This window comes from Opisthorchis viverrini, assembly GCF_000715545.1.
Source record: "Opisthorchis viverrini unplaced genomic scaffold opera_v5_120, whole genome shotgun sequence".
Lineage (NCBI taxonomy): Eukaryota > Metazoa > Platyhelminthes > Trematoda > Opisthorchiida > Opisthorchiidae > Opisthorchis > Opisthorchis viverrini.
The window spans coordinates 933,499-947,294 of record NW_008751779.1 but is presented as its reverse complement, the minus strand read 5'-3'; the positions used below and the strand labels follow the sequence as shown (position 1 = coordinate 947,294).

The window sequence follows — 13,796 nt, the reverse complement described above, 5'->3', positions numbered from 1 at the left end:
TCGTTTAAATTGTGCGTAAGATTCACTGGCCGCCCCAACGGAGATTAACAGCAGGTATATTCAGGAGTTTCTAATGTCTCGTTAGTGTATTTGACCAAACATTCTGAATAGCTGAGCTGGAGAAATGTTTCTGTAGATCCTTTGCAACCGTCAACTAGCGGGGCAGTTAGCCAACTGCTCACATTCAACGTGGTGATCTACAGTTCTTGGCAGACATCTGATTGAAAGCTTACTCGGTAGTCCCGTCGTTCTTGCATAAAAATGAAAGTATGAAGACCACGTGACTAGCCACTTTAGACCAGATCTTCAAGTTGAAAAGAAGTTGGTTTTAAAAAGCTACCAACAGCTGTCGACACAAAGCTTAGTACAGTGGAAGCAAATTGTAATTGATGGTTTGCTTCCTAAAAGACATCAAAATGCAGTTAAAGTCCGCGTAAGCAGTTCTGCTAATTCGAGAGGAAGGCTTTAATCAATTGTTCTTACGGGATTAACTAAAAGAGTAAGTCAGAGGGAGAACAAAAAAGTGACTAGCTGTCCGTTTTTCGAAAGAAGTCTTACGAGCAGGTTTTTTTTCACAGTACTTATTACACTTTCTATCCCCCACTAATAGGCCAAACAAAACAGACCTATTGTTCCAAACCGAAATGTATATTGTTTAATACTAAAACTTATGCACATTCATCGAAAGTTGAGAATTTAGTGGAAAGAGAGGTTTGAGTGGTCCGTTGTGACAATTCAAAGGAAATTCTTTGGCCATTTCCAATGTTTAATATCCGCTGAACATGCTCTGCTTCCAAAACGTTTATGAACAGACGCCGACTCAACGAAAGAGGGCCTGTCAGATTGTTTTATTCGGAAAATTCAAGTCCTTGTATAACACATTCTGTGCGCAACCCAAAAAATACTTTCCGAATATCACAAAGATTGGTAACGTGAAAGTTGTTAAATGTCTTGCGGATGAAATGAGCATTTTGCAAGTCTTATAAACGCGTCTAGACAAATTGATATGATTGGCTAAAATGTAAATCATTCACTGTCAGTTGTTGCCGATCGATACGTATTTTGCTTTGATTTCAGCACTCGTCCAAAACAAACCTCTATATCAGGGGGTTGGCACCCACATTCACTGAAGAACAACTGCATACTCTGGCTCCAGATAAGGAACTCATTCGGTCCGTAAAGCTTATCGCAGGAACAGAAGGAGAAAGTAAGCGATCGTAAGAATGAATTACTTGTGGCCTTCAACTTTGTATTCAGTGGTACTACATCCGAAACTCAGAGTGACTATTGAAACTTCCTTCCAAAAGTGCCGCGCATTTAAATGGGAGTGCTTGATGTCAATGCACAGAGCTTGATAAAGGATTTCAGGATGCTTTTGCCCTTCAAACCTTCAGAACCAGTTTGTTGTCTGCATTAAGAAATGGAGTCTACCACTTTCGACCAGCTGCTTATGTCATCATTGATATTATTTAGCACGCGAAAGGTTGCCAATCATCCCCTGTTTTCTGTTTTGCTTAACTCTATTTGGCGAAGCATGGGATGTCATATCCACAGCCTTCTCGTCAATAGATACCTTACTCTGAAGGACAATCAATAGACTGCATTTGTGATACTAGTCGCAAGCTCATTCCATCTTCTTCCTGAAATAGGTTTAAGTTAATGCAGTGTTTGTCTATTCGATTACGTGTTTTTATTTGGATTCAGCGTATGTAAACACTCGAGTCAATTTTGTAGACTTTCGTGTGTGTGCGATCATGCCCAGCCTGGTCAATTAGCTGGTGATGGGACAAATCATGCGTATCGCCGAACGGTAGCATTAACTTCTACTGGAGTTTGCATGTGTTTCACTGCTAGTCGTTTGTAGCCAGGAGTTCAGACTGCAAATATGATAAGTGAATTAATTTTACGACTGCTACCAATCAGTGCGGTTGGTAAAGCATTACAGGAAGTCTAGAGCTCAGTCTTTTTATCCAAACAGAGCTTGCTGGCCCAGTGTACTGGTGAATTTAATCAGTAGACGGACAAGATGGATGTTCTTCTCTGACTATAAGTAAGGTACTTAAAGTTAGTACGTTCTGCACAGACAACACCCGTTTAGGACAGATGGTAAAAATTTTCCTAACAAGGAATTTGAATGCAGCTGCACGTTTTTTTATTGTATTCAACGCTTCGTCATTGCATTGAAAAGTGATTTGAAGTTTATGTTCGGAGCTAATTAGTGTAGTGGTTCTCTCTGCTGAACACTGAGCAATAAATAAAGGTCCACCTATTAGAGTAGTTCAAAGCACATATTGTTCAAAGCTCTTTCTTGAATTCTGGCATCCTCCAGTGTACGGCTTCATCGATTTCATAAGCAACGCCGCTGCGAGAAGCGCCCTACTCCATATCAAATCAACCAACCGAGAATTGTATGTGAATTTCGCATATGTAAGTTTTCCGCATATAACGTTTTGTGTCCGTATTTGTACCCTTCATGTTATGTACGAAAAAAGGAGAAAAGTTCGCTTAAACTATCGCGGTTTTCATTTTCATAAAATTTACTTTCTGATTCTGCCTGCCGGCTCAAATATTTGGTTTTATTATACAGGTTATATATCAAGAGCACGTTTTAAATGTACACCATGCAAGCGAAAAAATATTCAGATTCTGCACGCACAGTATTTTTAAGCGATTGTATTAATGGGATGAGCTTTCGAAACTTTTGTTGAAGATTTTGTCCTATGAGTGAAATCAATCTATGTTAAGAGCCGAGAACCACTGCAAAGCTGTTTACTCCTTGTTGGAAATCATCAACTGCGTGCATCTCACAAGACTCCTGGGAGTATCTTAGTAGTTTGAAAGGGAAATAAAATTCGCCCGATGAGTTAGATCTCAGTTAATGTCATCACTCAAGGAGGCAGTCAAAACGCTGACACGGCATAAATTCCGTGATTGAAGAATGAGGGGGCACTTTATCGCCTCTAAGTTTGGTTTGATCACAATGCTTAGCAGCCGCTTGTGTGTGGACTACTAGCTGGGAGGTCGTGGATTCAAAGATCTTTACTAGAGTTTCATGATTCCCGATAAGAATGAGACAGAGTGTTCTTTGACCTTTCAGCATAGCCTGGCTTTACCTACAGCATGAAATCTGCATTAAAATTTCAAGTATTTTTCCCGAAGCGTTTCTAATTCTTTGCCTTTGGACACCGGTGCAAAGCCCGTCTGATTTTACAAGAACTTACTATCAACAACTACACAAAAGTGGACTAACGGCCTGAACTTCAAACACAGTCAAACAAAGAGCAAAATGATAAATAGGAAGCCAGAGAGATTTGTGACCTAGAAACTTCCACTTTTGTATCATAATCCACCAACAGAAGATAGGTGAACCGAATTGTTTGTGTGGTTTAAATAGACTATGAAATTCAGTCGTTCAAAATCTGCGGCCAGGCAAAAATTCAGCTTTGATTTTATGTCACAAGTTATTTTGAGGTGTGACACAACGCAAGCGTTCCACGATACCTGTCTTCTCTGCCTTCGCCAAAAAAATTCTAAGCAGGAACCTGGTTCCATCTATTTGTTTGACCCTTGAATATTTGTCAACATCAACTCTAATGTTCAAGAGATGCTCGAAATCAAAGCAAAATATTTACAACTCGGAATCGGGTTGTGAATCTGCACCAGTTTTAATATTCTTTTCGCTGGATGGATGGGCTATGAACAAACAAAAGAGAGTTCTGTGAACGGGAAACCTCCCTACTTGCCACCATAAAGCGCCCGGGATACAAACGGATCGTTGCACTATTTAGTTTGCACAGTTCAAGAGCGAACGTTGAACACTTAACAAGTGACAGAGTATGCCACGAAAACAAACCTGTGGAATGCCACTGAATGATTGAACCTGTAGTAGGTACCAAGTGGTTGATATTTCCATAATGTCATTTCTAAAAATATACACTGAGAAACTTCCACCTGTGATTTAACATTGCAAGTCCTGCTGTCTTGCTTCAATTTTTTCTCCTGGACATCATGTTTAGGTTGCAAAACTGTAATCAAGATAGAGACCAATTGTTTGGTGAGATAAAAATAGACTGGAAATGTGAGAGATCGGTTCAACAGTACTTCACATGACTCGATGTTTGTCCAAAAAAAGCCAACTTCTTTCCGTGAGCAGCCTGGGGTTTCGACGTAGTTTTCAAATAAAAATTGTTTGTTGACGGATATGCAAACCTCTCATAATTTTCCAGCTGGCAACATTTATCTTTTATTCTGTGATACTAAGCAAACAAGGTAAAACCTACTCGACAAAAGTTGCGGAATTTTATGTGAAATATTTGAAAAGTGCACCTTTTGTTGAAAATGGAAAGTGATTTGGGATATTTCACAACTTATTACTAATTTGTCGCATGCATTCCAAAATTTATTGATTGAAATAGGTGCTAGAGTCGAAGATATCGTGTGCTCACTAAGTTCGCATGTGATGGTTGATGTTAATATCTGACTGATTTTGTCATTATGGGTGTCGCTAAATTCTTGACTTCTTAAGCTAACAATACTTTAGTCAGCTTTGATATTCCAGACTCAGCGGGTCGGGCTGGTCCCGTCAAGTAGCTACCTCTTAATAGCCTATTGATTCGCCTTGTTGTAGATGTGAGTATGCATGTAAGTGAGGCTCTGGTTATACAATACCGTAGATGATTGAGCACACAACTTGGACAAAGAAAGAGTTGCGTAGTCGTGGGCCGGAGGCTTGATTGCTCACATGGAGGAGACGACAGAGGGACGAACGTCATATGTGGAATCATACCGTCGACGGATTCACGACGCCCGTTTATAAAAAATCGATACTTAATGCTATTCACTGAGATTTGGGAATTTTGATGTTGCTGAGCTGGATTATGATTTCCTCCAGCTGTCCAAGCTTTATCGGACAAATATAAAACGGAACGAAATATGGAGCTCCTTGATTCATAAAACAACTTCAGCCAAGAACACATCCTTGCAACAGCAACCACGGTTGTACTCGTCCGGTTGCTGCTGGGTTCAACCAACAAATGATCTTCCATGATTCGGAGTTCGATCACATTTGTGGATCCCACCACTCCGTTTATCAACAATAATTGGCTTATCTACCTTTATTGCGTAGCATTCCTATTTTCGAAGGAAAAAATGGGCTAAATATGCATGGAAAGTTTTCGGTACAGAGAAACCAGAAGTGAATGTAATGAGCCTGAATTCCGGAAAATCATATACGGATATGTGGGCTTCCCATCGTATGTCGTATGAAATGAGCTACAAGAAGACATATCACCACAACTGAATGTTTGCATTTCATACGAAAATGCGTTCACATATAATAAAGTTCATAGTCTAGACTGTTGTTATCCAACTGTAATTTTTGTTTTATCCAACTGTAGGTCATTGTCACCATATACAAAATTAGAAATTTACTTATGTTCACAAAAGTTACCAGTCATATTGAAGACTGGTCAGCAGAATTTGGAATGAAATAGATAGAAGTCAAAGCTGGGTAATAGCAACAATTTTGTGTACCTATTAAGTTGAGATTAATACGCGCCCAACTCTCATTTCAGGTTTTTCTTAAAAATTGAAAAAAATTAGCGGATAGTTCTATGGTCACTTCAATTAAAAATCTACTTGAGATCCAATAGAAATCTTAGTGTAGTGAGTACTTTTGTGGCACTCTAAGTAGGCTAAAGAAAGATGACCTATTGGAGAAACCAAAACATGCCTCACCTATTCCACGCATTCGGATGGATAAATCGTAGTCAAAAAGCACTTTTATATGTATTTTCAACTATTTGTTGACGAAGTACAAGTGCAATTCTTCCACCGTCTTCAAGGAATCGGAAAAGGATCCACAAAATGTCTACATAACAAACATCCCAGAAACCTGGACAGCCAGCAATGTGGAAGATCTAAAGAAGATTTTTCAACAATATGGACCGATAGCCACTGCGATTGTGATGACAAAACGTTCGAATAACTTTTGCACAGGTAAGCGGAATTCCAAATATATTTGAGATTGCCACAGATTGCCCCCTGGATTTATTGTGGCGTTATTTCATATAACCACTGAATACTTTTCTTACAAGTATGTTCAAAGAGGGTTTATCATGCAGTTGGACAAGACAAGAAAAAAATCAAAATAGACGGCAAAAGAATCGGGTGTTGACCTTAACTTTTTAGTCCGTCTGTCGGACCCGCATGTCAGTGACAATTATCTGGATCCGCACGCTTTTAGGTCAGACCTGCCCCCATATTTTTCAGCCATTCTGGCTATAACTGGGACATTTATCAGATGTACAATCCAAATGAAATAAGTGAAAATATCTGACATTTACTGTTGAAGTAAAAACAATCGCTCTACGGTAGGTTAAAAATTGAACTTCATCCGACGGGGTGGTAGCTTGTAACGATGAACGTTGATAAAATATATTTTTTCAGGGAGTTCTGCTTTCTAAATGCCACAATTCCCCATAGGTAACATATGGCTCAGGTGGTCATGTTTATGGCAGCTGGAAAATGAAACTGGAATTTGCCGATTTAGTATTTCTTTAGTGCACATGAAAGCATAATCTAACCAACTAGGATTGACAAACACAAAAACGTTTATTGGAGTGCTACTTTTTCCTAAGGCCTCTAATAGCTATTCACCAAGGACATATTGCTCTAAATCCTTTACGTAGTTAGTTGTTCATTCTGTTAGTGCGGTTTAATAATGTTCACTGCAGCGATATTTACAAAAGAGCATAAATCTTCTCACAGCGTATTATTCAACACCCTTATGGCAAGGAGTACAAATTTCTATATTTTAATTAAACTATTTTGCTAGAGTCCGATTCCATCAGCAGCAGTACTGGAATCGTTTCGTGCTCAGAAGAATTCGAGCTTGCGTGGACTTGGCTCGGAAAACAATTCGCACTACCGTTATCCAACAAAAAATTTCTGGTTTTCGGATGTATGTGCACTGCTTAGTCGGTTAAGCCAGCACATTGTTTAGCTATTTCCACCTACAGACACTAGGTACTGAGAGATTGTGAATTTCAGGCGCTAAACTAACATCTCTCGGATATCAACACTGACTTATTAGCGATAGCTGAAAGAATTCTCCAACCGGAGCATAACTAAGATAATCGCTTTCTTGTTAGGGGTTATCGCAACGCGGAGTGGAATCGTGACGCGCTTCGGTTCATCTTACAGTCCAGAAATGTGCAGTAAAGATTTCAGGTTCAATAATTTCCAATCAAGTATTGGTGTCTTCTTGTCCACTTAAGACATGTTATGTGATAATCTATATTGCACCATTTCTCGAGTTTCCTCAAAAACAGTAAGTGATGAGGTCAAGTGAACGCGGTCAGTTCTTCGGTTGTCCTCATTCGGAAGATTTCACAAGCGTATCGTAACTTATCGCAAACCGGATGCCAAACAACCTGTAGGAGCTAATGTTACTTTTGAGGCAACAATTTTATTCCGGTAAACGCTGTTCAAGATGAAGCCGAAAGAAGGTTCGGTAGAAGTAAATAAATTATTACAGTTTAGGGAATCTTGGATGTGTAGCCTATTTTAAGGCTTTTGTGAGTATTCTGGTACAGATTTTATTTGACCGTTTGTTTGCTTTCAGGAGCGGGTTTTGTTCGGTTTGTCAGAGCGGAAGACGCACAAAAGGCCATTGAAGGAATTCGCCAGGCCCAAGTGACCCTGGACGGTGGTAAAGGGCCCTTGGAAGTAAAACTGGCTGATCGACAAAAACCACAAGAGGAACAAGCTAAGTAAGTCCTTAATGTCGCGCCTACGTCATTCGTCTGCGATCTGACCTTTTACTGTGCTGCATATCCCCTTTTTTATGTATCTGCTGTTAAGAGAAATAGGGTTATTTGGCCTCACTTTCAATGGATGTTCTTCACAAGTGAATCAATTTTAATTTGCCTTACACGACTAAAACACCCACTGACTGTTTTTAATCATGTCTGAAAGACGAATGTGACGTGGGACATTGGGGCATGTAGTCCAAACTGAAGTGGTGTGAGTGCAGGCTTTTATCCTCGAAAGGAAAACAAGTAAACAGTGTAAGTTTTTTGTAATGTTTTGAGTACCTTGTTAAGGCGTTTTAAAATCCAGTGCGATTATGTTCCAAGTATGGTCACTAATATAGTCCTCATTATGTAATCGATTTCTAAGGCATGATTTTTGTTGGATTTCAAAGAATCATGCTTGAAATTTCTTGTCCTATTTTGGCGTTGAATAACTTACGAAACCTCTGAAGCTACTAGCTGTTGATCCATTTAGAAAACGGGTGGATAATGAAAAACAGGCTCTCCTATGAATAAGGATCAATTCCCACCCAGTAACTCGAGATCTAACGGCACGCTTGCTAAAAACAGTCTACTTTCACTCCACTAATTATGACACCTCAACTATATTCATTCACTTGTGTGGCTTTGTTTTGCTTGGTTAGTTAACTGTTCAATCTGCATACCACAAATTTGTCAGGCTTTGTTTTCAGACGTTTTTCATTTTTGTATATGGATTAAAACAAGTAAACTATAGGCCAGCACACTGTTTGCTTTCACCACAGTGTAACCGTTCCAAAAAACCTTAGAATGATCCAGAACGTTATGGTTAAACGGTTTTCGTAGCGTGAATATTGTGATGTCAGTAAAACAAATCAATTTGAGAAAGTGCCGTATGTTTTATTACAAAACTAAGAACTTAGATTTGATCAAATCGCAGCAAGGTCAAAGGTTTGTTCTCGGTGATTTCCTTGATAAACAGCATGAAGAACACACAACTTAACAGAAAATGTCTAAGGTACCCTGAAAACTTTTGTTATACATCCTCTGGCATATGAAAAGTATGACCAGTACAACATGTGCACTGTTTTTGCCGTTCAAAACAGCTTAACAAAAGCACGCCCTCAGAAGCCTGTCAACGATGGAAGTTCTGCGTATGGTCAAGAAAGTCGGAGCGAACATTCTCAAGAATCTCACCACCGACAACAATCGAATCCAATGAATCAGAGAAATGCAAGTTGCCTCTTACCAGGGGAATCCGTTCCTCCATTAATAGGCCCGGTTACCAACGCAAATCGATCGGTTCATGGAGCTATGGGCATGGGGCTTCTATCCACTCCGAACCAAACAAATTCTGCCAGCTTGTCTGCAAGACTGCCGAATCCTAACTCAATCACCATGGCCATTCAGGCTGCCCTGGCATCCAACGCATTCATAAATCAGACAATGTTCATGCATAATCAGCTGAACCCGCTAAACTTTCAAGTGGCGCTTGGACCGGATAATTCCCCCGTCACCCAAACTGGCCTTCTTTCTTACCCGGCTCCACCACTACCTGGGCTGTTTTCCCAAACGCGCGGTGGACCACGCAACGTTCCAGCGATTACAAATACACCCGGGGTTATCCAAAGCCATCAAAATAACTCCGGAATGTTTCCCACACCCGCAAGTTTAATTCCAATTTTACGAACGGTAGACGACGTTCCTTTCCCAGCTGCATCGATCAATATCTCAGGAACACCGCATAACAATGTTTTAAGTCACGGTGAGTCATTCATTTTACCGGCGGTATGATTGATACGCTTAAGTCGCTATAAGCCTAGGTTGACTGAACGAAGTTGTCAGTGGGTATTGAGCAAGCGAAAACAGTAGGGCTATAAAACAGAAACTGATTACAACATCAATTGCCATGTGCGGACCAGTATGCTAATTGACTGAAGTGCAGACCAAACTGAACGGTCATTGAATTGACGAGTTTACTGCAGCCCAAAACATACCGGTTCTGATAACTTCCAAAATTTTGTTTTGCAACTCGGAAAAGTCTGCGTACTAAACTCTCACAAAGTGAACAGGCTGAACAAATGTTCATGTTGGTTTTAAACTGAGTTCGAACAACCCAGTTGAAAGGCAAATGAAAAATGTTTCGGAAACGTGGCGTTGTATAATACTGCATACCACCTATCGAATTCCTCCAACACTAATCCTTGCGATCCATATGCTGCAAGTGGGGTGATAATTGGTACATATGTGATTATGTAGCCTTTGTGGTTTACTGGGAGGAAGGACGTTCTGTGGCATATTATGGGCACGAACGGTCAGGTTACATTGAAAACGTAAGCCGCTATGTGAAAACATTTGTCAGCACAAATTATTTCACAGTTGAACACATTTTCTGCTTGGTGCATACCGGTACACTAATCGTATCAACTCGAGTGAATGTTCTGTATTGCTCAACCTGTTGCGGAAATAACGGTTATGCTTCTGACTGTGTTGACCAGAATCACTTGATGAAAAGTTAATGAGCAGGCGTACTAGGCTCGGCTTGGGTAGCTTTTCATCGCCCGGAGTATAGCACTTGAGGAGCCGTCACAAATTTTACTCTGAATATAGGTTTTATTTACTTTTGCTGTCCTGACTTAATTCTAGCTAACATTGGCAGAATGGGCAGCCAGCGAACTATGTCAAACACGGGCGTGTTTGTGACATTTCAAATACCACAATGTTCTCCGGACAATTTCTATGCTTCCGAATACTTTGCGGATCAATCTAATCCAAAATAATTTACTTTGCATATGAATGCGCAAATTATGGTGACCAAAATAATATGAAAATAAAAGTGGTCTTGCGTCTCAACTGCATATTTCAGTAGCTAAAACATGTAGGAGGTAAAATGTTCCTGTTTCAAACGTAAATATGGTTACCATGATAAAAAATTGAAATGCATTGTAAAGGTGTAATGAAATACATCACAGTTAGCCAAATACTATTTGCGACAATATGTTCATTCTGTGTTTGATTCCGAAGGAAACTGACACGAGAGATTCACGATCAGTTGTTTTTTACACACTGTTATCAACTACAGAACATGTGAAGCAGGATAGAATAAGCAAAATTAGCAATCAAGTTTACAATCAGTTTCTAAGCCTTTTAGCCGTAATTCGGTATTTTGTCTATTTTTGCAACCGACGTTGATGTAAATGAGGAACCTGACTTACTGAATGACTTCGGTAAGAAAAATATCCAGGAGAATTATAGTTAATATGAAGAAGCTAAGCCGAAAGTAACTGACTGTTTTAGAAGGCCCATCAATTTCTCGCTTAAATACGGTACCTAGATGCCATCTGAACAGCCACCAGTAGGTGACTGTCAGACAACCAACGTAGAGATCTCAAATGCGAACCAGAGTGTACCTTGTATTCCACATTTTTCACTGTCGTTTGCAGTGATTGTTGGTGGTTTCTCATCTTACACAAAATATGACTACATGTTCACCACTGGTGCCAAATTGCATGAAAAACATATGTATCAAACCCGGTGGAATGCTAAGACAAACACCGACGTATTAGGTATCTTACAGATTTAGAACGATCACAACATAATCGTTTGTGATGTCATTCTAGTCCATCGCACATACACTTTCAGCATGATACATTGTTTTTAACGATCAACTCATATTTCTGTTTCCGTTTCAGCTATGCACCCGCCCAATAGCTGGGGAGCGTCTCCATTGATTCCTGGTCTATTCGCATCTATGTAATTGATCAAGAAGGGATGTCTACAAAGAAAGAAAAAATGTTGGTCAGCCAAATACGGTTTTATTGACTGATAGAACCAATGCTCAGAGAACGTGCAGAATCTTGTGGCAGTGTAACCTTTGATTTCGATGCTTCCACATTTCAGCAGGCCTTCGAATAATCCGATGAGTCACGCAAACAAACACCATCAATCATTTCGCTGGAAGAGGATTTTTGGAAAATGTAGCTCCGTGAAGATGTATTTCTGCACGATCTCTCATTAATCTTATGATACACTGGCAGTGATGACCTTTGTATGCATACGTTGTAACGGTATTCCGAATCACTAAAGTATCTGCAAACCGAATTCACATCATGACACAAATTCGATCAAGGTATTTTTTTCTTTTCTGGCCGTGTCCCGAAAATGCATTTGTGATTGCCACCTGTATAGTTGCATCAATTATTAGTAGTGGGCGGCACCATGTAGAAAAGAAAAGGTGGCACAGATGAGGTTTTTTTCTTGTTCTTCAGCGCGTTTGCTTTTCCTGTGACGTTTTTTTGTGTTGAAACGTACGCTATTTTTCATCACCCTTGATTTTCGCAGTTCCGAAACATTAGATTGTCTCTGCTCTGTATGTTTGAGATGAATTTGGCCGAATCATGGTTGTGTTTATGTTGTTTCGTGTTAGTATGGTTCAGAACATACAGCGTACTTGATAACCAGAAGTGCAAAGACGATGAGGTTCAATTATTGTCTCTAGTTGGTTTATTTTTCTCCTTACATGTGACCAATATCTCTGTTCACCTAGAGCAATACTAATGAATTTGTTCTTGAATAAAGTGCATCTTTTTGATTAACGAGAACATTTAACGATTGACGTCTTTTATTATTGCTTTTTCCTTGCGTCCATGACGTTGGATTTTTAGTGCCCTGAAACCAAGGATCTTTGAGCAGCCAAAATCACTGCCTGTCCGCTCTTAAGAAATGTAAATTTGGGCGCCAAATTCACACCAGAACTGCTGAAGCCCTAGTGATTTCTTTCAGTGCGGTGCTCCTCATAGCCTATATTAAACAGAGTTCGACAACTATCCCTGTTTGCACGGAATTTCGTTTTGACAGTAGACCCAAATAAATCTAGCTGATGGTCCGTAGACGCTGACGATCATAAACGGGAGATGAGCTGAATTAATTTGCTTTCAAAACCAAATTCCTATGAAACTGAGGTTTTTTTTCAGAAAGCATTACTTTCGCTCACATTCGCGCTGCAAAAACCCTTTTGATAAAAGATTTAAACATGGATTTCACAACCCAAGATTGTCGGCCAAGTGGTGAATTTCAGCTACACAAGACATGGTGCTACTAGATTGTTGTTGTTGTAATTTTGCCTAACTTCTTCCGCTGAATACGTTGCTTCAGATTTATGCATACCTGCTGCATTTTCAAACAAGTCCTGATGTGACATAACTTGCCTACGGACGTTAGCACCGGGTGACAGTTCGACTAAAAATTGACTGGGATGTGAGGGGATTCTGTGTCTTCGTTGATCTGGAATAACATGATATGCCAGCTGGTTGTCAAATATGTATGGCGTCAGTATTTTTTAAAGCACATTCCACGATAAGTTTGAATTCGTTTTTGAATAAGCAACTGCAGCGTAGGGTTTATTTTTCAAGTATTCAAAGGATGCATGCAACTGAAAAGTAGATGCTAACTGACCATGCCGTAATTCGGTGGGAGATTTGCCGATGGCCCAAAAAAACGTAAACCGTAGGGTTAAGACGTCTCATTCGTCCGCGTAAGGCCGTTTGATGAAAGCCCTGAGTTGAATCGATACGAAATCTAAGCATTCTTGTTGCAAGTCCTAAAATTCTTAAACTTCAAACCAAGATGCCCGCAGTTATTTGTAGCACTGAGTTTCATGACTGCGACAAAACATTTCTTGTTGAAACGATCCGTTCTTATATTTCTAGCGAAACACTCAGAGAGTTTAACAGGACCATTTTATTATTTGAGTCAGGTGACTTAAGGAGACCTCAAGTTATATGAATTGCAAGATTTTACCTTTTGTTGTAAGCATTCAACTGCTAATGACCTACAAGTAAAAGCAAGCGTTTACCTGCATTTACTTGTCTTTCAGTCTTAAGTAAGCGTTTTAAAGGCAGCTTCTGTATCGCCCTTCTAAAGGGTTACATGATACTGCCAGGTGCCGTTAAGCACAAAATCAGCGAAATTGTTGGCAAATCCTGGAGTAACTTAGATACTACC

At 39.8% G+C, this 13,796-nt stretch overlaps 1 protein-coding gene across 1 annotated transcript in view; it reads left to right on the top strand.

Moving 5' to 3' along the window:
• The window catches only part of T265_06119 (hypothetical protein), a gene marked incomplete at both ends in the record, with an annotated part of 47,526 nt that extends 35,196 nt beyond the window's left edge, over positions 1-12,330 (top strand). The window contains 6 exons of the mRNA XM_009171305.1: positions 1,078-1,207; positions 2,330-2,427; positions 5,844-5,997; positions 7,625-7,772; positions 8,900-9,558; positions 11,486-12,330. Coding sequence (XP_009169569.1) covers positions 1,078-1,207; positions 2,330-2,427; positions 5,844-5,997; positions 7,625-7,772; positions 8,900-9,558; positions 11,486-11,550 — 1,254 coding nt within the window. The remainder of the gene's footprint in view (positions 1-1,077; positions 1,208-2,329; positions 2,428-5,843; positions 5,998-7,624; positions 7,773-8,899; positions 9,559-11,485) is intronic.
• Between the last annotated feature and the right edge of the window lie 1,466 nt (positions 12,331-13,796).